Source organism: Alligator mississippiensis, chromosome 2 (assembly GCF_030867095.1).
Source record: "Alligator mississippiensis isolate rAllMis1 chromosome 2, rAllMis1, whole genome shotgun sequence".
NCBI lineage: Eukaryota > Metazoa > Chordata > Crocodylia > Alligatoridae > Alligator > Alligator mississippiensis.
The window spans coordinates 255,042,041-255,070,015 of NC_081825.1; the positions used below are offsets into that span (position 1 = coordinate 255,042,041).

Here is a 27,975-nt window from a genome sequence, read left to right on the forward strand (position 1 = left end):
TTGTTAAACCTGGTCCCTGGTTCTTTCATGCTTTTGTGTAGAATAGGTTGGGGGTTTTTTTTACGCTAATTGCTGCACTAATAGGGTATCAAGCTGCACTGAACTCAGCCTGTCAGAAGTCAGTGGACAAAAAATAACTTTGACAATCATGGTGGCATAAACGGTATGAGGAGTTATCACCTCTACCAGGACTGTTCCATTCTCAGTCTTTCTTGTTTGTTTAATCTATGAGAGATCATTAATAAATCAAGGTGAGGTGTAGGGGCACAGGGCATTTGTTAGGTCATAGACAGCAGATTGTTGTGTCCCACCTAGACACTACGGGACAGATTTTCTACACAGTGTTTGATGCGAGTCATCTTGAATTCTCACCTTTATTATGGTTGGCCACCCTGAATGCAGGCCTTCATTTTATCTCCTTAGAAATGCAGCTAAATGAGGGAGTAATGAAAAAACTCAGGGCGACATCCAAAGTGACCTTTGTAGGCATCTCCACTTAAGTGCTGCAATGCTAAAATATAGTTACCTTGGCCTGCGAGAGTGATGTATATCAAAAGGGTTAGGTACTTGGCTTTCTTCTTAGTGAATGGGGAGACCTAGGTGCCTGTCAAAGGCAATGCAAATAATCTAGGTACTCAGCAGGGTGGCTTCTGCAGAAAAAACCAATGGGAAATACTAGGCAAATGCATGTGTACCTCTCCTTCTCAGAGCTGAAATGTCCAACTCAGGGCTTCAAGGAAGATGACTGTCATGCTGCAATCCAGACTTCACCAGAGGGATGGTGCCTGCCTGAACGAGGACACTTAAGTCACAACAGAATTACCTTCAGTATAAAGCACAGCACCTCTTAAATAGGGAGAAGGCAGGCAGGGTGCTGTTTGTACCAGTGCACACCTTTTGCACCACAGCCTGATGTATAGAGCACCTGCTTAGGAAATGGGAGATGTAGGTTTTAGGTCCTCTTCAGCCAGGGGCAGTGGTGTAACCTAGGGTGCCGTCCTGGATGCTGATTTGGCAGGGACAGAAAAAATGAATGCTCCTGCAGCTTCATGATTGCAGTTGTGATCACATGGTATAATGGCAGTCAGAAGTTGCCCTGAGTATGGTAGCTACTCCAAGCACCTAGCCATGTTGTTATACTACTGAGCAGGGGGCGGATTCAAACTCACACCTTCCCAAAAGAGAGCACCAACCTTGATGATAAAGAATAGTCTGGTTGGGGATACCTGCCACCTATCTTGGTGAAACCAACCATTTAACAAGGTGAATATACTGAGGCATGTGTATAGTGCACTTTGAGATCGTTGGATGAATGAAACACATTTTACTGATTATATAATGATCAAAATATAACTATAAACAATTGTCATAGGCATTAATTGGGTGTTGTTAAATATTATCATTGTCCTGTATCTGGGTCTGCTTCTGTTGGATGTGAGAGCTTCAGAAATTCATTGGTAGCATACAGCAGCTGAATTGGAGTAGATATGAATTTGCCTTGTCATTGCACACTTCTGTGAGAAAATAAAAGAGCTGGACTCTGGGATCCTAATGAGCTTGCAGGGCTTCTTGTGACAACATGGAAGATTTCAGTAAAATTACAAAAAATAACTGTAACACTTTGTAAGAGTTTGCTGTATTCTTTGCTGCTAGTGAATGGAAATGGGCAGTAGACTAATGCAAAACTATGCTTGCCATTTGCTTCAGCCATTCATAGTCTCAGCAACCTTTCTATCCCTCAAGCCTTATTTTATTGCTCTAGCCCTCCAAACCAATCACTATTTATTACAAATATAGTGCTGTCACTTTAAAACACTATTGGATGTAGTGCCTTTGTAATTATGTTGGGTCAGAAATGGGAAAACTGACATTTCAAAAGAATATTATTAAGGTGATTCTTGAATTGTGTTGAGGGTTGGCTTTAAAGGGACAACATAGTTTAAAATTTATGTCTGAATTAAAAATATAAGAAACAAAATGTTTCTAATATTGTATTTTCCAAAATAAAAATAGACTGCTGTTCTAAACCTTTGTGCTTGAAACAGACTTGGACCACTAAGCACAGTGAAATTTACTTTGTAGATTGTCCAAACTGAGTCAAATGTAAATATCTAAATAATTCTTACTCTTGTTAATATAGATCAGGACCAATGAAGCACTCTGTAACAATGCAAGTTATAAAGTGACAAGTCTCTATCAGGTGTGTGCATGTTTATGTATGTACATGAACACAACTACAGTTGTCAAAGGTAGCCTACATAAAATACATGGTGGGATTAAGGTTATACTGGCAAAAAGTTGAAATAACAACAAGAGTGATAAAGCTATGAATAAATTATGCATATCATCTGAAATGAGTGCCAGTTTATACCACAAACACTGTTGTGTCTTCTGCGTCTGCCACAATTTATAGAACATTTACTTTAGAAATGTTTATACATAGTTTTTAAAAATGTAATCAGTAGTATTTATTACACCCTTCCACCTGTAAAACTAGATTCCTTATCCCTCAGTCTAAATATAAAGGTCACAGAAGAAAAGGAAGATTTTATATGATTTAGAAATTTCTGTCTAAATAAGCTTGGCCTTTCTAAACAAAATGGTGATTTGTTTTCATCTAAGCATATTTCTCAGAACCATTTACTGCTAGCAGCTGTAAACTTCTTAAAGAAGCTTCTGAGTGCTGCCATGTATGGTATATGGCACCTCTAACATCCAGGTGTGGAACTTCTTTGAACAGCTGGATGGCGTAATGTGGATTTCACATGTGGATGATGTCATCATCCTATTCTCTATTTTGAATGGTGTCTTCCCAACCATTTCAGTTTCCCCACAGAGCAAGAATGGAAGTTCATGCATCATAGAAGAAAATCTAGAGGTCCTTGCATCTTCAGGGTAAATCTTTTCTTAGCATAAAATAGTACAGAAACATTCAGCATGTATAGTTTGTCCTTGTCCAGGGAGCCTTGATTCACCTGTACGAGGACTCCTTGTTCTTTACATTTCATAGATGTTAGGGTCGGAAGGGGCCTCAATAGATCATCGAGTCCGACCCCCTGCATAGGCAGGAAAGAGTGCTGGGTTCAGATGACCCCAGCCAGATGCCCATCTAACCTCTTCTTGAAGACCCCCAGGGTAGATTCATAGATGTTAGGGTTGGAAGGGACCTCAACAGATTGTCGAGTCCGACCCCCTGCATAGGCAGGAAAGAGTGCTGGGTTTAGATGACCCCAGCTAGATGCCTATCTAACCTCTTCTTGAAGACCCTCAGGGTAGGGGAGAGCACCACCTCCCTTGGGAGCCCATTCCAGACCTTGGCCACTCGAACTGTGAAGAAGTTCTTCCTAATGTCTAGTCTAAATCTGCTCTCTGCTAGCTTGTGGCCATTATTTCTTGTAACCAGGGGCGCCTTGGTGAATAAAACCTCACCAATTCCCTTCTGTGCCCCCATGATGAACTTATAGGCAGCCACAAGGTCGCCTCTCAACCTTCTCTTGCGGAGGCTGAAGAGGTCCAGGTGCCCTAGTCTCTCCTCATAGGGCTTGGCCTGCAAGCCCTTAAAAATACGAGTGGCCCTTCTCTGGACCCTATCCAGGTTCTCCACATCCCTCTTGAAGTGTGGTGCCCAAAACTGCACGCAGTATTGCAACTGCAGTCTGACCAGTGCCCGATAGAGGGGCAGTATCACCTCCTTGGTTCTATTTGTCATGCACCTGCTGATGCGTGATAAAGTGCAGTTAGCTTTTCTGATGACTTAATCACACTGACGACTCATATTCATCTTGGAGTCCACTAGGACTCCAAGATCCCTTTCTGCTTCCATGCTACCAAGCAGGTCATTTCCTAGGCAGTAGGTGTGCTGGACATTTTTCCTCCCTAGGTGCAGCACTTTGCATTTCTCCTTGTTAAACTGCATTCTATTGTTTTCTGCCCATTTGTCCAACCTGTCCAGGTCTGCCTGTAATTGTTCCCTGCCCTCCGGTGTGTCCACTTCTCCCCACAGTTTTGTATCATCCGCAAACTTGGACAGTGTACACTTCACTCCCTCGTCCAAGTCACTGATGCAGACGTTGAAGAGTATCGGTCCAAGGACCAAGCCCTGTGGAACCCCATTGCCCACACCCTTCCAGGTGGACACTGACCCATCCACTACCACTCTCTGGGTTCGACCCTCTATCCAATCTGCCACCCACCGGACTGTGTAATCATCCAAGTCACAGCCTCTTAACTTGTTCACCAGTGTGGGGTGGGATACCATATCGAAGACCTTCCTGAAGTCTAAGCAGATGATGTCAACCCCTACTCCTGCATCCAGGTGTTTTGTACCCTGGTAGTAAAAAGGGACTAGATTAGTCAGGCATGATCTACCTGCTACGAACCCGTGCTGGTTTCCCCTCAGCATAATTTTTCCTGCTGGGCTCTCACATATGTGAGCCTTAATAATCTTTTCAAAGACTTTGCCAAGGATGGAGGTGAGACTGACTGGCCTATAGTTGCCTGGATCCTCCTTCCTCCCCTTCTTGAAAATAGAGACCACATTGGCCCTTTTCCAGTCCTCCAGGACCTGGCCTGTGTGCCACGAGTGTTCAAATATTCTTGCCAGTGGCTGTGCAATGACTTCAGCCAGTGCCTTCAGTACTGTCAAATGGAGCTTATCCGGGCCTGCTGACTTAAATGCATCCAGTTCTTCCAAGTGACTCTGCAGTATCTCAGGGTCAACGCTTGGTAGTCTGGCACCCTGCTGTTGTCTCTCTACAATCCCATTGTGAGACTTATCTTGCCCCTCGTTTAGGAACATGGAGGCAAAGAACTCATTGAGGAGTTCAGCGTTGTCCCCCCTGTCTGTCACCAATTACTTTTGCCCATTCGGTAGCAGTCCTATTCCTCCCTGGGCCTTTCTTTTACTGCCTATATATCTGAAAAACAATTTTTTGTTATCCTTAACTTGGGATGCCATCCTCATCTCCATAGTAGCTTTGGCCTTTCTAACTGCCTCCCTACAACTTTGAGCTGAGGAGGTATACTCCTCTTTAGTAATCCCTTCCTGTTTCCACTGCTTATATGCCCCCCTTTTGTCCTAAGTTCTTTAAGTGTTCCAAAAGGAGAGTTGTGTCTTTAGTCTGGAGACTGATGCCTCTATTTGGTGCCTTCTATGCCTCTCCAAGACCTATTTAGTATGGCTTGCTAAACATTCACTGCCCACACTAGAGAGGAGAGATGATTTACATTCCAGACTCATTGTCTTCTCAGTCCCTTGAGTCTGATACCTCATCAGGATGGAGACCTGTTGGAGGTACTCAGTTTTGGGATACCAAGAACAGCCTTTATCACAAGACTCAACATGCATTTTGCAGCTCTGACTTGAGAGCTTACATCTCTTATAGGCTTAAAATTGCTGTCTTACCAGGCTCTCAAGCCAATCTCTTACCAACTACTGCTTGCTTGTCACTGTCACTACAAAAGTGTCAATGAAGATAGAACTGGTGCCACCGGGTAAAGTTCCATTAGCTTTGTTGATGATACCAAAATATCAACAAGTCTTGGACAACATACAGGAGACAATTCAAGTTATTTGAGAAGTACCATCAATGCTATCTGCAGAAGATCCTTCAAATCCAGTTGGAGGATAGATGCACCAACATCAGCGTTGTCTCATAAGGGAACACCATGAGCACTGAGGCAACAATTATCTAACATCAACTTCACTGGGCTGGCCATGTCATCTGGATGTATGACTCTAGATTCCCAAAACAAGTTTTATTCCCCCAGCTCAGTCAAGGTGTATGCTCAAGAGGAGGGTAGACAGAATGCTTCAAGGATGTCCTCAAGGCCAACGTGAAAAAATGCAACATTGACATCAGCTTGTGGGAGTCTGTAGCCCAAGACCACCCCAAATGGAGGAAGAGTCTGCTACAAGGATTTTAGTACTTTGAAACCTTACAATGACATAAAGAGATGGAAAAGTGGGAGTGGCAGACACAACATATCACAGACTGAATCAAGAATCCAGAGCCACCCACCCCGCATGGAAACATGTGCCCAGGTTGTAACAGAGTCTGTTGATCCTGGATCTGCCTCATCAGTCATCTTCAGTCCCACAGATAAGAAAATCATGGGAGACAATCATCCTTAACTATAAGGGATTGCCAAAGACACAAAAAGTCCTAATACCTTTTCTCTATACAACTTTTGGCTTGATGATTTGATACTGGCAAACACAGACTCCTGAGGTATTCAGATCCCAATAAGAACTTCATTCCATTTGTGCCTAAGTCATGGTTCACTATTGAAATTACTCAGGCCTTCAAATAGCTAATTATCAAACTACTATATCCTATCACTGTTGTCCTGTGGCTTATAATAAAAAAAATACAATGCTCAATTCCTTGCCCCATGAAGAAAAAAAGATCCAGGGCCTTGGTGATGGAGGACTATATGTTTGCTCAATACTCTCTAAGAGTGTCAGAGTATGAGCAAATACCATACATTAGAAAGCAGTTCAAGAACAATGGTCACAGCAGTAGTTTGTAAGAGGTTCTCCTGTCTAAGATCTTCTGGTCTCACACCTGATTCAGCTGGGAGAATCTCTGGAGACAAAACTAATTTGGCACTATAATAGATGAAAGCCACTATAATCTCTGTTTGCTTGCTACATCTAGCATAATTCTCTTGTTCAAACCAGAAGGGAGCCTTTCTGCCTGCTCATTCTAATTTCCAAAACAGGCTTCTTTTACCTGAGAATAGAGTCCCAGAGGCAGTAGCTGTCATTTGCCTGCTATTGGCAAATGGTTACCGGACTAGGATTTATTACTGTTTTAGCAAACTTCAAATATGGTTTCAGCAGCAGTGTTTTGTAAGGCCCAGTACAGACAGGCAAAAAGCATGATGCTGAATTGATTCAGTCTTTGGAAGTTAGTCTAAACTGCACAGATTAAAATGAAACAGAAGTGAACAGACATTTAATTTTGGTTCAGGAAATGCAACCACATGCCTGCAGTGGCTCAGGTCAGAAGCTGGGGGGCACTAGAGCGTGACTCTCTGCCTGTGTGTTCACTTCCTCATTCTGCTGCCCCCAAGGTCTCTGGGATTCGCAGTCAGACTTAAAGCAGCAGGACTCTTCAGGGTTGCTTATCATTTCCTCTTCCTGCTTCCAGGTGCCTCTGGGATTTGTAGTCCACAGTTTCAGCCAGCAATAAGTTTGAGTGAGGAAAGGGGTGTTTAACCCCCTTTTCTGGCCCCAGACCCCACCTGGGATGGAGGGGAGCGGGCAGCCCTGCCCCTGTAGACTGGGCTGCATCCCTAGCAGGGTTTACCACCCCCACCTCTCACCCCCTTGTCAGCCAGCAATCACTGCTCCAACTAGGGAGCAGAGGGGCGGGGCCAGCCTGCCCTCTGGAGCAGACAGCACAGCCCAGCCCAGCCCAGGGCTGGAAAGCATGCTGGGATGTTGGTGGACTGTGATTTAACTTGAACCAGGAAGGGGTCTGGGACAGAAGTTTCATAAACTGGTTCGACCCGAATCAGTTAAGTCATGAAATTTGTTTAAATGCACTGAGCTTCTATTCTGTTACAGGTTTAAACGAGTTTCTGAACACTTAAATCGGTTTATGTGTAACTTCTGCCCCTAGCCTAAATGAAAAGGGGCAGTTGTATTTTTTGCTTGTAGCCCAAGATCTTCTTTTTCAATAGCTTAGGAAGATTTGGTGTCCCATCCCAGAGGCATTCTACCACAGCATGGAAGATGACATCCTGACTGGCAAAGATGGACTTTTTCTTCAGGGGATTCAAGCCACCCTCTTGTAATCTAGGTGGGAGATTCTATCCTAAAAATCTACAAACAAATATGGAAACAGTTTACTATCTGCATCACTGGTGAAGGACTCTCTTCATTGAGAACTAGAATCGCTACTTAAGCCTCAGTAATTTCTGCTCATCACAATTACATTAAAGACAGACCAACTTTGTACTTCTGCAGTGTCCAGTTGTATTAAGTACATGGTAAATATCATATAGAAGTAGGGCTGGAAGGGATCTTGAGAAGTCATTTAATCCAACCCAGTGCCTTAAACTGGAATATCCTTATCCAGACCATCCCATACAAATCCATTGTCTGACCTCTTAGCAAAACTACACAGTCAATTCTAACACAACACAAGACATAACAACCTAATCTGCCACAGGTAAAGGGAGACTACAGCAGCCAACATCCTGGTGCTGAAAGACTGTTAAAAGTACTCTGAGAAGATCCCAGAAAGAGGTTTGCCCCCTGCTGTGGAGGAATGCAGAACCCCCCACAGTCAATACCAGTCTGATCATGGAGCAAAATTCCTGCCTGACTCCAAGAATAGCAATCAGACTGATCCTGAGCAGAAGGGTAAGACCGTCTAGCCAGGAATCTTTGAGTTCAAGTCCCAGCAGAAGTACTGGCACACCTCAGTAAGAATCCCCAACCTTGGCTGCAGCTTCTGAGGAAAGGTTAAAAAAAACGCTGACACGCAGAGCAACAGGATGGAAAACATTTCCCTCTCAGTCCCATGCAGCGACCAGCAAAGCCCAGAAGCACAAGAACTACCCATAACAGAATATAGGCCTAGCTATGCCTAGATCATCCCTTACCAATGCTTGTCTGACCTCCTCTTTAACACCTCCAATGATGGAGATTCCATTGCCTCAGTGCTCTAACAGGGAAGAAGTTTTTTCTTGATATCCAGTCCAAAGCAACAAGAGAGAAAAGGTGTTTTCCTTCTATGTATTTGAAGACTACTATTATGTCTCAAGCATCTTTTCTGCAAGCTGAACATGTCAATTTCCTTCAACCTCTCTTTGTATAACTTGCCTTTCAAGCCTTTTATTATTTTTGTTGCCTGCCTCTCGACTATCTCTAGTTTCTCCATGTCATTTTTAAAATGTGGACCCCAAAACTGCATGTAGTACTCTATATGAGGCCTAACCAGTGCCAAGTAGAGAAGCATTATCATTTCCTGCATCTTTCACCCAGTGCTTCTGTTGATGCATCCCCAAACCACATTTTGCTTTTGTTCACCTACATCACACTACAGGCTCATACTGAGCATGTGATCCACCAAGACTCCCAGATCGTTCTCCATAGTGCCATCCAGCCAGGTGTCACCCATTTTGTATTTGTATTTTGATTATTCTACCTGAGGTGTAGTACTTTGAATTTGTGAGCATTGAACGTCACCCACTTACCTCTGACTGAGCTTTCCAGTCGGTCAAGATTCTTTTGAATTGTACTTCTGTCCTCCAACATGTTTGCAATCCTTACAGTTTTATGTTGTCTGCAAACTTGCTCATATTTTCTGTGCCAGTATCCAGACAAATAACAAAGCATTGAATAGCACTAGTCCTCAGACTGACCCCTATGGGACTCCACTCAAAACTTCCTGCTATTCTGACTTGGATCCATCTATAATTACCCTTTGCTTTGTGGATATTGAGCCAGTTGTGTATCCATGTTTACACTGGTTTTGTCCAGCCCACATTTCTCCAATTTGTTTATGAGACAGTCATGTGCAAAGCCTTGCTGAAGTCCAGATGCACTATATCCTCTGCTTTCCCCTCATCCAATAGTTCCTATGTCAAAGAAGGAGATCAAGTTTGTTTGACACGATTTGTTCTTAGTAAGTCTGTGCTGGGTGCTTGTAATTGGCCTTTTCTCTTCCAGATGGTTGCAAATGGACTTCCTGAGGATATGGTCCAGTAACTTCTTGGGTATTGAGGTGAGGCTAACTGGTCTGTAGTTCCTCAGATACTCCTTTTTACCTTTTTATCTTTTTTTTTTATTTTATTTTATTTTTTTACAGAGGGGCCTTGCATTGGCCTTTTTTCAGTCTTCTGGAACCTCACTTCTCCCATAACTTCAGGAAAGTCCTTGCCTTGTCAAGGGCTCCAAAATCTCCTCTACCCGGTCCTTCAGTACCTTGCAATGAAGTTCATCAGACCTTGCTAACTTGAATTAATTTAGACCCATCAAAAGCTCTCCAACTGTCTCTTTTTTAATCTCATCCTCTGCTTGACTCCTTTTTTATGCATATAGTCTTTATTAGGTATCTGGTTGCAGCTTAATTTTTTGTGAAGACTGAACAAAGTAGTTTTTGAGTAGTTCTGGCTTCTTCGTATCTTCATGATTTTTTTTGTTCTGCTAGGAAACACAAGCTTCATGGGATCTAAGTCTCATGCTAATAAGCATTCTTTATGAGATTCTGGTGCCATGGTTTTTTGCTGTCAGTCAAAATGCCCTTCCTCATAGCAATTAAATTTAGTAAGAAAAGACTTTCAGAAGATTCAGTATACTATTTGTAACATATGGGGAGATATGGGAGGGAGGACATATTACCATACAGAGACTTGCTTATGAGATTAGGAGATGTGTAGATCACTGTTATACCTTAGTTAAGAAATTAATATGTCCTTGTTCAAAGACCCAGCCCACAAGAGCCACAACAACAGCATCAATTGCTTTAGCCATTCCCATGGTGGGGAAGCAAATTGGAATTTAATGCGCAATTCACCAGAGATCACTTAGTTTGCATTGTGCTCCAGTCCATGTTGGACTCCACTTTGTAATTCAGTATGGAATGTAGTTCACATTGAATTCCATATTTACGTACGAACTTTTGGTATACCATCTTGGTGAAGTACTTATTGTTGATCTCTCACAGGAGAGAAATTCAAGAGTTGCTTCTGAGCATTCATATATCCACCTGGAAAAAATGTGCCTGGTAGATTCTAGTTCTAAAAGCTGTTTATCCATTTTACAATTAGTTGGTCATTGGAGAAGCTATAATCAGTAAAATGTATAAACAGTCTTCATAACATAGGCTGGAACTCAAGATTTCCTTTTTCCAGCTGAACTCCCTATTCACTAGGGCTGTGTGAAGCTCCAGTAGCTGATTCAATTTGGAGGAGATTCGGCCCAATTTGGGAACCGAATCTCCAAATCCAAATCGAATTGGGAGACCAAGTTAAAGCTTGAATCAATTCAGAGCATCTGAATTGATTTGGAAAAGATTCTGAGATTCAGCCATAGACTAAACAGGCAGCTGACAGCTGCCTCCAGCTGGTAAGTGTGTTGGGGGAGGAAAGGGCGTGGGGAGGGAGGGATTTGGGCTGGGGCTGGAACAAGCTGCCTGGCCGGGGCAGGGGGCATGTTAGTTGGGGAGAGGGGGCGTGGGATGCAGGCATGGCAGTGCTGGGAGCAGGGGCTCTGCCCTGCTGCCGCTTGCCCAGCCAGAGCAAGATGCGAGCGTGGCTTGCTTCAGGCAGAAGGGGGCATGTGGCAGCAGGGCATAGCCCCCGCTTCCAATGCTGCCGTGCCCACATCCTGCATCACCGGCATCAGCTGGCAAATGGTGGCAGGGCAGAGTCCTTGTGACACCCTTCACTGGGGCAGAGGCAGGCACAGCTGGAGGAACTGCAGGAAAAATCCCCATGGCTGCCCTGTCCGGCCCTATCCCCAACCCGGCCCATCCTCCTGGCACTTAAAAGCCCTGCACTCACTGGTTGCAGAAGCGGTGGTTGAACCATTGGCAGCACCCCCCTAATGCAGTGGGGGGCAGTGGGGGTCGCCTCCCCGCTTGGCACCTGAGCGGCAGCTGCCCCATGGCACGGGTGCAGTGGGGTTCGGCAGGGTGCTGCACGCTGTCTGGGAGCTGGGGTGGCTCCAGCTGTCAGCTGGATCCCAGCAGCACTCAGCCCCAGTGACCCCAGCTCCCAGACTGTGCACAGCACCCTGCTGAGCCATGCTGCACCTCCACCATGGGGCAGCTGCCAGGCGGAGGACGGGGGTATCCCCACTGCCTCCACTGCGCTGTGCGCGGGGGCTCTGCCACAAGTGCCCTGAGGCCCCTGATCGCCACTCATGCAGCCCATGTATGTGGGGCTTTTTTTTAAAGTGCCGGGTGGCTGGGGCTGGACTGGGGATGGGTCCAGGCAGGGCAGCCATGGGGGCTTCTCCTGTGGCTCTCCCTGCCCAGGGAGAGGCAGGCACAGCCAAAGGAGCTGCCCAGCTATGCCTGCCTCACCCTGGCTGATCTGAATCACCGAATCTGTCCGAATCGATGCGGAATCCTTCCAAAGCTGATTCAGCTGTATCGATTCAGGACAGGGATCTGAATCTCTGAATCCCATCACTGTCCTCTGAACTGGCTGAATCCAAATTGACTACTTCCCTATTCGCACAGGCCTACTATTCAGTAAGTCACAGTCAAACGTGCTCTTTTGGTCTCTCTTGAATAGTCTCATAATAACTTGAAGGGTCTCATAATGATTATTGAATTCTTTCCTGAAAAGTGAAACAGCTTCAGAAATAGGGATGGCGAATCCCTTACCATTGTCCTAAAATATTTATAAGTAAATAGTTAAGGCAGTTTCGACATAGGTGAGAAATATCTGAATTGCCTTGGGCAGAGATGGGAATTGTACCCAAGTCCCTCACATCCTGCATAACCTAACTACTACAAAAGTGGGGAGCAACATCATCTTCAGTTCTTGTTTAAACACAAATGGCCACCACTAAGAAATTGTGTATGGTATTTGTTATCAAGATATGCCTACTAAGTCAGTGTCTCTCAGGAAGATAATACCTAGTTTCTCAATCTCTAACAGACCTGAACAAGATAGGAACCAAACTGCTCAGCCCTTTCAGGACTTAGGCACATCTCAAAATATAGAGAAGCAGAACATTGGATACCAAAGAAATATTACAGTAATATAGTGTAGCAGGGATATCAAAGATATAGTCCATCAGCCATATCTGGCCTGTGGAGCCCTATCATCCAGCCCACAGCGCTGCTCATGGGTCTTGGGCCAGCCCCATGTGCTGTATGCAGCATGTGCTGGCCCTGTGCCCTGTGGGCTGCATCTGGCATTTACAGCCAGTCTGGCATGCACTGCATTCCCCACAGAGGGATGGACATGTTGTGTGCCCTGCATACAGCACACAGGGCAGTCAGGGATGTGTACAGTATGCAGCATGCAGGGCTGGTCTGGGTTACAGGGTATGCACATGCTGCATTGGTCCTGTGCACTAGGCCTGGAGCTGATCTGAATCAGGCCAACAGACTGGCCCTGTGCAGCACCCAGGGCTGGGCTGGGGTGGACACTGCATCTAGGGTGTGCTGTGGACTGGCCTTGCATTCAGTCTGTGGAGCTGGAGCTAGTGGGTGCTGCATGTGGTGTACAGGGTGGTCTAGGGCACACAGTGCATGTAGTACATGGGGCCAGTCTGTGTGCCCGATCCAGTTTGTGGACCAGCCCTGCAACCCTCATCTAGTTCATGGGGCCAGCTGAGGTTGATACTTCTGTAGTAGGATTAGGAAACAACTAAGTAGGGGGTTTCAGGATTGTACCTTTGGACTTCAGTGTCTAAATTCTACTTAAGTCCCATTGTGGATCAGGTCCTTAAGTCTTTCTTTAATGGAAGCTGAGATTCTGGAGAGTATAATAGCAACTTGAGAGAGGTATTGGTGCACTGTACCCTCATTGAATGTCTGAATTCCCACCCTGTCAAAAATCAAGGATTAGTGAATGATGCTGTAGCCGTATTCTTGAAAAAACAAGAATAAACTTTGCAGCAAAGGATAGCTGTAACTTCTTGACCTCAGTAGTTTGTACCAATTGGCAGACAGAAACATCAAAACAAGTCTGTCTGCCTATGTAAACACTGTACAGCTTTCCCTAGCTGAACTTATCAAGCTTGCTTCACTTCCCTGTAGTTGATTAGAGTCACCACTGAGACATCTGTCTCAGGCAACCTATGCCATGGAGCCTCTCGGTCCCAGCTATCTACTGAATCGCACAATTCAAGATTCCCTCCATCCCTAGCATCCCAACCCAAACAGCCAGAAAGCTGTACCACCTGTAGAGAGCAAGCTTCCCTCAAATTGTGGTATTCTGGAAGAGATAGAAATCTGAATGTGATTTGGTTTTCCTGAGCAAGAAGAGAATACAGTGGTTAGTTAAGATAGCAACATATGTTCAACAAAAAACACCACTTCAGATTTTCCAAGGATAAAGGCTAGCTGCCTACTTTAAGACCTCTCCCTGGGACCTGTTTGTTAGGAGTCCAGATCATGCTGCAGCAGGAGAAGAATGTGAATAGTCATTAGCTTCTTCCCAGCTGACTAAAGGGACTGGTCCTCTCTCTTGTGAGTAAAACAGTTTCTTAAAACAGATTCACAACCTTTTCCATAGTCTGATACAAAGGTGGGCTGTGATTTGAGATATATGTAGTCCCTGGCACTGACCAACCCAATTGTCCTATGAATTTGTGACTGTAAAGGACAGGGACCAAGAAGGGAATAGCTTTCTGAGTTAAAAACAGCTATTTAATTTGTTAGCTGCTTCTGAAAAAGAAAATACCGTAGTTAGAGTTCAAATATTCAGAGAACACATTACCATCAAAGTACTCATATATCTGCACACACGAGCATTTGGAAAATGAGGTAATTTGTATAGGAAGCCAGCAATAGGAGCGTGAATTGGCCAACTGTGACAGAACACTAATACTGATAAATGTTCTGCTTTGTGTTGTTTTTTTTTTGTTTCAGTTTACAAGCCTTGAGAAAGGAAAAGTCCCGAGATGCTGCTCGCTCTCGCCGGGGAAAGGAGAATTTTGAGTTCTACGAGTTGGCAAAATTGTTGCCTCTGCCTGCAGCCATTACAAGCCAACTTGACAAGGCATCCATCATCCGACTTACAATTAGCTATCTAAAAATGAGGGACTTTGCTAATCAAGGGGATCCTCCATGGAACTTGAGAATGGAAGGACCTCCACCCAACACGTCAGTAAAAGGTATGGAGTTAGCGTTTTGTATAATATGAATGTCTCAGTCTGCGTAAGCTCTAAAATGAAATTTTTACCATCATCCTTTCTTCTTTTCCTGCATATCAAATCCTTTAAAGGGATACAATTGTGGAAATCTGAGGTCTGCATGAGAAAGACACCGTGTGAAGGTGAAACAAACCTCTTCTATTTATGTTTCATTTAACAACAAACCTGTCAGTTTAACTATTATAGCATTATGATTTCTGGGAAATTGAGATTAAAGCATTAGTTTTAAAGTGAATGTTGTATTCACTGTAAAGTGAATAGAAAAAGCATAAATTATTTTTTGTATTTGCTATATTTTGTATTATTGTATTTTATGTGGTATTTGCAATGATTTGGGGTGAAATATGGTAACTTTTCTTGCTTTGAGAGTATTTACTATAAGTTCACTATGTAAATTCTGTGGTCAGACATTACTGGCTAAATTTATGTTTACATTAAATTCAATTAACTTAAATTGTCAGCTAAGACTCAAGACCTAAATTTAACTTTTTCCCTCACAATTTATCTGACATCTGACCTAGTAGAATTAGAAAGTTAGCCAAAGTGGACCAAGGGTCAAATGTATGCATTCAAATGGGAAGTCTGACATTTTTATTATAATGTATAAATCCTGCTGTTTTATCACATGGAGAAATAGGGTCTCCTTTTCTTCTAAAATTAATTAGAACACTGTTTTGCATTAACAGAAGTTAGAATTACCGGGGGGAAAATCAATGCAGGGATCTGCTTTTTGGCAGAACAGAATTTTGCAGGACTTTTTTTTGGATCATTTTTCTTGCATTCTAGACTGAGTTCTGAACTGAGCAATGTGGCATATAAGCCTTCCCCCTCCACACACCCCCTTTAACTGCTCTAAGTTTTATTCTTGCAGCAGTGGTTTGAATTAGACTAGATAAGGCTTTATATAGTAAGAGGCATCAAAAATGGATGTCTTGGAGAGAGAGATTGCAATCTCTGGCTTTGTACATCAGCCCAGATAGCCCTGACTACGCAGTTGGGTTTGGTATTGGCTATTTGGGCAGCTTTCATTTGCTGTTCTGGTTAGAAGAAAGAAATGTAATTTTACCTCATTGAAAGTAGATATGTAGAACCTAAAACAATGAACTTGGACTATTGGTCTAGCAGCTTTTCATGTTTTTGTGCCTGTACGTATATTTACATTTAAACCATTGTATAGTGCTGCATGTTTTCATTTTTCTTGAAGGAGTGCAAATTATATCACTCAGTGCATAAGAATGTAGCATAGTTGTTATCATTCTGCTTGCTATGTAAAAGTATGTGGGCATTTTTCTTTCTTTTCATCATGAGAGCATATGTAGTCTCATGCAGTCAGATAGCTGTTAGTTCAGTAGTATTTTTATGATATGGATGTAAATGAAGTGGATTATTTTCCACTTTTCACTGTGGGATCTGTGATCTATCTATTAAAATTAATACATATGCATTCCTGTATCGTGTTGTTACAGGCTGTCCTGTGGTGCAGAATATCTGATTTCTTTAGGTCACTAGTCATGCTTTAAGAATCTTGTGTAAGTTTCCAGTGTATCTAGAGCATGTATTTCTCCTTTTTCATTCCTGTTGTGGAATATTTGAATGCTGGTGTTTCTTTTCTTAATATAGAAATTCTGAATGACAAGGTGGGGATTTTTAATGACAATGAAACCTCACTCTTGGACTGGATTGTATTTAAATGTGTATGTTCTGGCTTATGTTCACACATTTCTGCCTACAGAAAGTAGAATATTTAATGCTATTTCTCCACCTAGTTAAACTAATGCAATTCTTCCACCCAACTGGAGGAACTGAGACTACCATTTGAGATATTCAGTGCTCTAACTCTCTAATGAGGAAGTCATGTTGCAAGCAAAGTCCATTTCCTTTTTTCTCTTTACTTTTTCCTTTTCCTTTTCCATTTCCCTTTCCCTTTTCAGAAATTCATTATACTAATGGGTATTGTGTTTTAAACATTGAACTGGATTTAAATAATTCTTAGGCACTGTACTTGCAAATAATGTATCATTATATATGAATTCACTATAAGCAGGTTTCACTGAACAGTGCATGTATATTTTATTACTTCACTAGTTCCCCTTGAACATGAACATAAACCTGTTACGCATTCTGATCAAACATTCATGAAATTATATCAAAAGAAATTCATTTTCATTTATTAAGGTCTTTTTTGCTGCCCTTGAAAAAGTTCATATGGATAAACAAGCTCACATAAATAGCCTGAAGCATCATATGCAGTGCAGTTCATAATCCTACAATAAAAAGCTAGACATTATACTTTGTGCATCCCCAAGCAATCTCCTGAATAGACCTAAAGGCGTTTGGAAAATTGTATGAAAAGTACTTATACTGTGTATGTGACTGCGGTTCCCCCCCCCCCCCATGTGATGGCCTGTTCATGTTAATAATTAAATTTCAAAGCTTAGTTTTAAATTTGTCCCCGAGTACTGTACAACAACTTAATCATTTTAATTTAGTATTTCAGAAAGGTCCTTTACTCTGCCCTGTATTCATCGCAGCTTTTCTTTAAAAGTCTATAAAGGCTGATGAGTTTGTTTTCTTATGCCTATTAAGTAGAGATTATTCCAAGTTGTGCTTGCAGAATGAAGACTTAGGTGACTCTCCATAATATTTCTTGAGTCAATTACTTCATGGAAATGATATCTTAAACAATTGGAAAGTAACAGATAGTTTTCTCCATTATTTTAGAAATAGCTGTATTGTTATAATACACATCAAATCTACAATGAACACTATGCATTATTCAAGAAATGACCAGGCATTCTCAGCAGTGTTTCAGCTAAATAACTGATGATTGTAACCTTTAAAGAAATCTCATTGTGGGAACTATTGCTAAATCATTTTTCCATTCACAGTAATCTTTATTTAGAGGCTATCTAGAAACCATTATATCTTTTATTAATCTTAAAAGCAATAGCCACTGATTTGACATTTACTAAAACTGGGTATGTTTTCTCTCTAATATAGTAGACTTCTGTCAATTTTTTAGCATGTTGTCTAAGACCATGTTACTTGGGGAATATTAGCCATTGTAAGCAATACTCTGACACCTTGCAGTAGTTGAGTTTAAAGATCAATTTTTTAAAATATCAGGACATGATTAGGATGGACAGTAATGCAAAAGAAGTGTACAGTAAAAGCTGTGTTATCCGGCACTTTACCATCCAGAATGCTCCATTAACTGGCATCATTCATCTTATGGTCCACCTGCTGATCAATGTGGCAAAAACAAAACCAGAAGTCTCACCGTGACGCTTCTGGTTTTGCTGTGGTGAGCCAAGTCCCGCTTCTTCCTCATGGACCACAGCCCAGGGGAAAGCAGCCTGCGCAGGGCCGCCCTCCCTGTCCCCTGGCACACTGACGCCAGGGAGTGAAAACCCTAGTTTACTGGCCGAGCTGGAGATAAGTATAACTCTCAGGTAACTGGCATATTTGATTAACTGGCACCCCACCATTCCCCATGGATGCCAGATAACAGAGCTTTTACTGTATCAAGCAAAACAATTTTTTTCCCAGAGTCTTTGGAAATCAAAGAATAAACAAAATTTTTAGCATATCATACATAGTATATATATTTAATACATAATTATATGAAGAAAAATAATACTGTCTTTATTTGACTTAAGAAGTTCAATGGGTTCAATGGGTGTGTCTGTGAGTAAAGCAACAGAACTGTTAGCAAATCCCTTGCTATTACAAATACGTACTCTAACAGTTTCAATCCAGTGGCAGGAGTTATTCCATAATATGTAGTTAATGTTCACTCAATAACTGGAATCTTATCTGCGGCTCTGCTTAAAATTTTGTGAATTCTGGCAACCAAAACAACAACAGACGTCATAGTTCTCTTGTAACATGAAATTATAACACTTTACTTCATATCCTTGAAAAGTACTGCTTAAATTACGTTTTTATTTCTGCTAAAAGACCACATTCCCAGATAGTTGCCTGAAAAGTTACTTCATGATTTTGGCCGGTATTTCCCCGAAATGTTAAAGACTGTGAAAATTTTTCCCATTTTCCTCCAGCAAGCATATTTGTTTTTATCAGGAAATTTTTCTTGTCTTTTGTTTGGTTGGTTTTTTTAAGAAAGCATCAGGAACTGCAGCCTTTTGGGGCATGTGGATACACTTTGTTGATCTACGCTTTGTTGATAATTTGCTTTTTTGGCAATCTTTGGCATATCAATACTATTCTGTGGCTTGCCACAGCCAAATAAATGATGGATGTTAACTCTTCTGCTTCAGCAGTGTTCCTGCCACTTGCCCTTTCTGATTATTTTTAAAAAGCACTTTCTGGTTTTGTTCTATTCATTTGCATGTGATATTCATAAACTGTAATAAAAAAACCTGTTCATTTTATTATCCCTAGCACCGGACAATTGCCATGATGACATCAAATTATTCATTAGATATAAATCAGACTCCAGCCAGGCTGGGTGTTGGTTTTTATCTTTGGAGATTCAAGTGTTTGTTTAAGGGCCATGAGTACAATTTCCTTTTGAATAACATGACACATAGGAGCTGGAATATGTAACACAAGTTTTGACATGTCTTTCTTTTTATGAACAAAACTAATTAAAGGATTATCTGGGATCTCATATTGTGAGGGATTTGGTTGCAAGGTTTTGCAAAGAATATTTACATTTTGAGATATTTTTGTTTGTATAAATGTGAGTTGTCTGGTACTATTGGATAAGGCAGTAGGCGAATGAACTGTTCCAGTAAGGAGGTGAAATGGACCTTTAAATAAACAATTTTTAGATGGTAGTAACTTAATGAGCAGTATGTTATCTGAAAAAATTGTCACTTATAGCTTAATTTCTTATTTTCTGTAGTCTTGAGAAAATCAAGATAATAATCCAGTGAGAACATAAAAGATTTTTTTTTCTAACTTTAGGAAAAAATAGTGAAAAGGCATTCCTTTCTTTCCTTTTAAATTGCGATATCAATAGTTTCTATATGAATACAAATGTTGTTGATTTCAATAAGGTGATAGTAAAGTTCAGGCTATATGCATATTGTTGCAGGATTGGGTCCATAATGTGGAGATGGGGTATCCTATGGTAGTATTTAATTCTAATAAAATTATATTTTGATAGGTTGGCATAGAGATCAGCCTTATCCTTTATTTTTCAAGCGCTTTTGAAGGGAAGAATGTTTGTTTTCTTCAAATCAGGCTGGTGATGTTTAAAGAAGTAAGTCCCTCCCAGCATTGACAATATATATAAAAGAGTTGAAAATTAATTTATCTTATCAAATTATGGAACTTTGGTTGAGCAAAATAAATCCAGTATACCTCTGACTTCTTTCTGAAATCCCTGAAAGAGAAATCAAACCTAATAAACTGAAGAAATGGTAATTGTTATCCAAAATGTCAGCAGGGATTACTTACGTTTAGTTCAAATACTCTTTTCTTACCATGTTTTATATTAGATAAACCTAAGGTTTTGCTTTTAATAGATAAACTGTTTCCTTTTTTAAGTCTCTTTTTCTGGAAGATTTTCTCTATAATTTTTGTTGTATATTAAAATAAATATATGGATCTAGAAATACAATAAGCTAATAGTTTAGAACCTAAATTACTTTGTTTGGTGAATAGCAAAAACAAAGACAGCAAAGGCTTCTCCCTACTTTACCACTTACATTTCTCAGCCCTATTCAAGTAACATATTTATTGGATTAAGGGGTTAAGAATTACCTTTCTCTCAGATACCTAAAATCTGGAACTCAGTTTCCCACTGTCCACTAATAAGGAATACTAAACTGAAAATATAAAACCCATCATGCGGCTATTTCTGCAGTGTTTTTCTAAAAGGGAAAAACTCTTCCTATATTACTCCATGTAGTTTTCTTGTTAATTTTTTATTATTAAAATGGAAAATTGATAGTGCTTGTAACTTGAATGTACCTAGCACACTGATGATTTTGTTATTCATTTAGAGGCCTCAAGGTTGGTTTAAATTAAGGCCACTTTAGAATGGTAACATGTAAATGGATGAACGTATAAGTATAAAGGTAATGTATATTGACTTTGCACCATGTTTACACAGAATCATAGAATCAAAGGACTGCAAGGGACCTCATCGAGTCCAGTCCCCTGCCATGGAGGTTACTGGGCTCAAACGAGCCCAACGAGGTGCTTGTCCAGCCTCTCCTTGAACACTTCCAAGAATGGCAACTGCACTACCTCTGCTGGAAGTGTGTTCCAGATTCTAGATAACCTTACAGAAAATAAGTTTTTTCTTATGTCCAACCTAAATTTTTCCTCAATTAGCTTGGTTCTCAACCTCTCAGGGAGTGCCTTTCTGAAGAGTTGCTCCCCTAGATCTTGGTGTTCACCCTTGACATACTTCTGGGCAGCTATCAAGTCACCTCTCAGTCTTCTCTTGCTCAGACTGAATAAACCCAGTTCCCGGAGTCTCTCCTCATAGGGCCTATCCTCCAGGCCCCTAATCACATGGGTGACCGTTCTTTGTACCCTTTCGAGTTTATCCACATCCTTCCTGAACTGGACATGGTACTCCAGCTGTGGCCTCACCAATGCCGAGTAGAACGGGAGGAGCACCTCTCTGGATCTATTGGCAACACGTTGGCTGATGCACGCCAGAGTTCTGTTTGCCCTGCTGGCGACTTCATTGCACTGTTGGCTCATATTCATCTTCTGGTTGATTGTCACCCCCAGGTTCCTTTCAGATGCAGTGCCAGCCAGTGGACCACTACCCATCGTATAATTATGGTCAAGGTTCTTCCTACCCAGATGGAAGACCCGACACTTGTCCCTGTTGAACCTCATCTGGTTGCGTTGAGCCCGTAGGACCAGTCTGTCAAGGTCATCCTGGATCCTTACCCTATCTTCAGATGTACCTACATTTCCCCACAGCTTGGTGTTATCTGCAAACTTAATCATTGAACTTTCCACCCCCTCATTCAAGTAAATGATAAAAATGTTAAAGAGTACAGGCCCAAACACTGATCCCTGGGGGACACCACTGTAGACAGCCTTCCAGGACAGCCATCCCATCAATTACAACTCTCTGGAATTGGCCTCTGAGCCAATTGCCAATCCACCTTGTTGTAGACTGGTCTAGGCTGGTACTCCAGCTTAATTGAAAGAATCTCATGCGAAACAGTATCAGGCCTTGCTGTAGTCTAGGTAAATGATGTCCACCTAATGTCCTTTGTCCAGCTGGTTATTTACCTGGTCATAAAATGACACCAGGTTTGTTAGGCATGGCCTGCCCTTGACAAAGCCATGCTGGTTGCTTCTGAATACCCCACCAGTTACAAGCTTGTGGTTGATGACCTCCTTGACAATTTTTTCAAAGATTTTTCTCAGGACCAAAGTCGAACTGACTAGTTTGTAGTTTGCAGGGTCGTCCCTCTTCCCTCTCTTAAAGATGGGTACCACATTAGCCATTTTCCAGTTGTTTGGGAGTTCAACACATCCAAATGTTTTAAGTCTGCTGGGCCAGATGACCTGCATCCAAGAGTCCTGAAAGAACTGGCTGAGCTCATAGCAGTGCCTCTGGCGAAGCTGTTTGAAGAGTCATGGAACTCAGGAGTGGTCCAGAACGACTGAAAGGGGGCTCACGTGGTACCCATCTTTAAGAAGGGGAAGAGGAACGACCTTGCAAGAGCTGTGTAAAGAGATATATGGACTATTAAATTAAGCCAGAGGACTATCTCAGCTACTCATTGACAGGGATCTGGGTTTTCTGTTTCCTACAGAAAAATGGGGAAAAAAGGTGGATTTACCCTTTCACCTGAGAAAAACATGTGTTTTTCATTTTAACAGAGAAATATGCAGATTTTCCACTTTTGCAAAGAGCTTTCTGGAGGCCTGCAGAGTTCTAGCCTGCCAGGGGCTGGGGGACGGGAAAGGGCAGTCAGACAGGAAGCGCCATGTGCATGTACGTGCTCACACATGCACATGGCCACCAGGCAGCCTGGAAAGAAGCTCCTGCCGGTAAGTCTAGTAGGGTGGGGATTCAGGCCTCCATAGGAAAAGAGGGAGGGAATGAGTTGGGCAGGATTGGTGCTGCTGCCCATCCCAGGCAGTCTGTGGGGCTTGGGGCCAGAATGTGAGGCCACAGCGTCTAGATGGAGAGCAGGACAGAGCCGCAGGCAGCTAGTCTGTGGGGAGGGGGTGGGGAGCTGGGGAGCTGGTTTCCTGCTGCTGCATACATTCCCAGGTGGGTGTGGGGGGGTGCAGGCCCCCCAGATCTGTGTGCAAGGTAGGAGTGGGTACAGGCTGCCCACTGTGGGCTTAAGCTCCCCACCCTGCTGCCCTTTGCTCCGAGGCGTGCACAGCCCAGCAGGCAGGACCTGGTATGGCAGGGAAGAGTAGGGCCAGGTGGGGAAGCTCCTTGCCGCTGTGAGCCCTGTGCCACCCTGGCAAGGCACTCCCTGCCTGCCCAGCAGCAGTGGGGGCGATGGCACAGGGTTGTACAACTCACTGCTGCCAGGTGGCAGGGGGTGACTTGCCAGGACAGTACAGGGCTCACAGTGGCAAGGAGCTACCCTGTCTGGCCCTGCTCTGCCCTGCCACGCTGAAACCCATCTGTTGGCCTGCAGAGACCCTGGGGGAAGGGCAGCAGGGCAGGGAGCCCGAGCCCCTAGTGGACAGATGCCCCTGCCCCCCCTCCATGGGCTGCTCTCTGGCTGTTCTACCTGAGGGAGAGGGAGAGCCAGGCTCCACACTCTGTTCCACCACAGCAGCTGCTGCCTCCTGCAGGTGAGCTCCCACTGCTGGCACTGCTACGGGGGGCAGGGGGATGTGGATCTGGGTCCTTGGCCCCATAGCCCTGGCAGCCGGAGGTCCCCCTGAGAGGATGGGGAGGGAATGGAATGAGGGGCACCAGCGGGGCCCAGGAGGCGGTAGCTGGGGAGTGGGGGGCACCAGCAGGGCTGGAGACATTGACAATGGATAGAGGGTGCATGCAGGTGCATGTACACCCTCTGAAATTGGCCGTCCACCCCTTGGAAGCACCAGCTGCGAAACTGGAAGTGCCGGCAGAAGTGCACTTCTACTTTCACCACTGGTGGTTCCGGGCTCGGCGATTGGCCGCCGGGGCCCCGCCCCTTCCCTGTCAGCGATCTGGTGTTCCCCCAGACTCGGGAGGCACCAGTCATCCATGGTTGGAGAGCTGTGGGTAGGGAGTGAGGGGCCTGGACCTCTGTCCTGGTGATCTAAGGGAGAGGGGGAGCTCTTATTTTCCATAATAAAAACACCCAGAATCAAATACCAGCGTTTATAGGTACTTAGAATTTATTTTATTATAGTGTTTGAGGCACTGATAAGCTTCCAAATTGCTTTAAAATTGTAAATATATCAATAAAACGTTCAATTGATAGATAGATAGATAGATAGATAGATAGATAGATATAGTGATGTTTCATTTTAATGATGGATTTTGGGTTTTTAATCAGAGAATTTGCTATTTTTAAAAAGAGAAAACCAGGATCCCTGCTCATTAAACACCTGCCTGTACCATGTTAAAAGAAAAACTGTGGTGCTTTGTAGGGTTTTAGTTTGGGAAACACATGCTGGGTATCTCATGTTTCATGTGACATGTCATCTTAATTAGAGTTTCCATTGGACTAGACATCAGTGGTTATCAAATTCCTGATCTGATTACATTCAGTGTGGACGAATAGAGTAAAGCCCAAAACAGGGACATATATTTGGTGCTTCAAAAGAGCTAGTTGTCCAATGAGCATGAAATCTTGACAATTATAAGATGCTGTTACTTTGTAGATGTGGCAAAATTGGGAATGATGAAAAAAATCACAAATATTAAAAAAAATAACTATGTTCTTCAAGTGATTTTTCCACACAAATTCCAGTCTAGGTGTATATGCATCCCCTGAGCATAAGATTGTCTTTTTTTGAACAGCAGCATCCATTGGGGATGATCCTGCTTGGTCCCTCAGTCACCATCACAGCATCCTCTCAGTCCTAACTCAGTTATTGGTGCCACCTATGGCTGCTAACGTGAAACATCTGCAGTGTCTGTATCCTTTGACTGCATGGTATACCTTTAGTTCATTCTCATAACGTTAGACTGCGGAGAGGCATAACATTAAGCCATTTCTAAATAGGGAAGGCATAACTGACTATTTGGGAGTGTCTGTCAGCTGCACTACGATAATTGTTTCATCTGTCTACTCCTATATCAGTGTAATTGAGCTAAACCAATGTAATGTTAACCTAAATAAAATAAGTTTAAAGTTACAACAGTTAAGCTTGTTACAGTGGAAGGGAATCAAAACACAGAAAATCAGCTGTAATGTTCAAGTGCTTTCACTGTTCATCTTAATGTTGTTAGATGTAGCTATTTTACAGGGGGGTTACCTAATTGTCAAAAATATCAAAAATAAAAGGAAGGAAAGAAAGGAGAAAGAAAGAAAGAAACTTTTATGAGACTTTGTTCTTATGTATATAGGCCATCTCCTCCTAGTCTATCCTTCTTCAGTAAGAGGGAGAAACCCCATTGATCTGCTTTCTCTGCAGTTGTCCCACAGCCTGGATCGTTTAGTAAAAATCAGACTTGACTTGAGGGGTTGAGAACCTAATTAGACCATTTGATTTATTTATTTTTTAAATTTTTAAAATCTTTACAGCCTTCCTCATGTCAGTCTTTATTTCAATGGAATGTGATAACCTGGATTGGTAAAAGCTTGAGAAGTTAAGGGATATCCCATCACATTTCAGACTGGTTCATTCAACTTCCCTTCTTTCCTGTCCCTTTCATGGAAGACTGTTACAAAAGAATAAAGTTCTCTACTCCACCCAGGAACAGAAAACATGTCCTTAGTGTTCAAAGGAATGGGATTTTATTCCCTTCAGATTCTAGGAGGTAACAATACATCTCCAGTTCAGTGCTCTGTCTACTAAATCATTTGGCCTCCAGATAACACCAGTGGGATGTAATTAACAGAGTTGGTGGTACCAGTTGCTCTACCAGTTGGTGGTAAGATCTCTATTCTTTTAAAAAGTGATGCATCTTTAGAATTGATTTATACTTCAACAATTTAGATGGGTAGCTTTATACTTACCCAGTCTATAACATAGTGTACCAGATCAACTCAGCAAGGACTTCTCGGAGAACTGTGAATAGTCCCTCAAGAAATGAGTCCTCTATGACTCTTTATCAGGTGGAATTCCCAACAGTGAACCTGTTCACTTACGTGTCTTAACAACAAATTTTGGACATTTTGGTCCAAAGGGGCCACAAGCCTAGACTTGCTAAAGGATACTTTTCTCTTTCTAGGAGCACCAAGAGTGTTCCACATCTTTCCATCAATTCCTCCAATATCCAGATTTTTCACATAACTGAGACAAAATGAAGACCATGTGATCATAATAGTCCCAGCATCAGTAGCCTAACTAGGGGTGTGTGGGTACCTATCCTAGGTTAGGAGGCAGCAGCTCAGACAGGAAGTGTGTAGGAACTCCCAGCATGGGTACCCACGTGCATAACAGACAAAATGAAGACCATGTGATCATAATAGTCCCAGCATCAGTAGCCTAACTAGGGGTGTGTGGGTACCTATCCCAGGTTAGGAGGTAGCAGCTCAGATGGGAAGTGATGTAGGAACTCCCAGCATGGGAACCCATGTGCTCTCCTTCCTGATCTCAGATCCCATGCACATCCCTCCCAGAACCATGTACCCCTCTGCACACAGGATTTGCCCTCCATGCCAACACTTATTGTTATATCACTGTCCAGAATGGACAAGCAGTTTTTCTTCTCAGCCCCAGTGATTCTCAGCCCATCTCCTAATCACTTTCCCACTTCTCTCTGATTTAAACACCCAAAGCAAAGAATGTCTCTTGTTCCCAGACTAAGCACCAACACACTTGATAGGACAGATGCTGATTGAATGACTTACTGAGAGAGAAATTGCTCATTTTAAGAAAGTGTTACAAAGTAGAAACTTGCATTTTCAGAGGTAACTGGAAGAGGTTCTCTGTCTGGTTGGGTCAGCAGCAGCTCTTGCCATTGGCAATCTCAATCCTAAGTATTACAAATAATTTACTTACCTGAATGCAGTCTAGACCATCTATACCACTTAGCAGAGATCTCCTCAAATCACCCTCAGGTCGGTTTTAAATGATATTCATATGCCATGGTGATAAGATCTTTGAGGAGTACAGGCAGTCCTTGACTTACAATGTTTATAAATTGACACCCTGTTTCAACTTTATGACATCAGTTTCGACTTTACAATGTTTGATCTGATGCAATGCCATGCCAGCGAACAAGTTGGCTGCGCCACTCATCTCCCTGGAGAACATCTGTCCGAACTTCCTTGGACACTTTCTTTAAGAAAGCAGACAAGATTCCAGAAAAACCTGCAGCCAAGATTCCTGAGAAGACTCCAGCCAAGAACCCTTCAAAAAATCCAACCAAGAGCCCTTCAAAAACTCCAACAAAGTCACCTCAAAGAAGTCCTTCCAAATCAGTATGATTGGTATTTACCATATAAATACATTTAATGTAGTTATATCACTCATCTATAATTGATCAAGTACAAAATTCTGGGGTGTTTTTAGTGAAACTAGGGTGTGTCGGGCCTTGGTTCAGGAACCAATCTCCCCCATTTCTAACATTGTTTCTTATGAGAAAATTGGTTCTGAGTTACAACGTTTCGACTTAAGACATAGTTTTCAGGAACTAATTGTGTCGTAAGTCCAAGGACTGCCTGTATTATTCAGTTCTTCCCATTTTATGAGGAACTTCTCACTGGGTTACACACATTGCAACCTGCCGTTTTTACAACATGGTAATGAAGGCAGTCTTCTTAGTAGCTTTCTTTAGCTAGAGTAGCAGGAAAAATTCTGGCCCTCGTGGCCAGTCTTTCTTACATTATAATTACCACATTTACTCAAATATTAGATGACCTTGAATATAAAACAACCTCCCAATAATTAGATTCTATACATGGAAAATGTATAAATTTGTTATAATTTTCCAGGTGTAGAATCTAATTATCGGAGGTTTGCCTTCAATTTGTCCCCCTCCCACTGCTATAGCAGGAAAAATAAATCTGCAGGGTCAGGTAGCCCCCTTGCCCTCTGTC

At 42.6% G+C, this 27,975-nt stretch overlaps 1 protein-coding gene across 7 annotated transcripts in view; it reads left to right on the plus strand.

The window, feature by feature from the left end:
- The window catches only part of NPAS3 (neuronal PAS domain protein 3), an 874,684-nt gene that overhangs the window by 235,017 nt on the left and 611,692 nt on the right, over nucleotides 1-27,975 (plus strand). For 6 of the 7 annotated variants that reach the window (XM_059723041.1, XM_059723043.1, XM_059723045.1 and 3 more), the window contains 2 exons: nucleotides 14,571-14,815; nucleotides 14,926-14,976. In XM_059723041.1, coding sequence (XP_059579024.1) covers nucleotides 14,571-14,815; nucleotides 14,926-14,976 — 296 coding nt within the window. The remainder of the gene's footprint in view (nucleotides 1-14,570; nucleotides 14,816-14,925; nucleotides 14,977-27,975) is intronic. The other variant, XM_059723042.1, reaches the window with a different exon arrangement.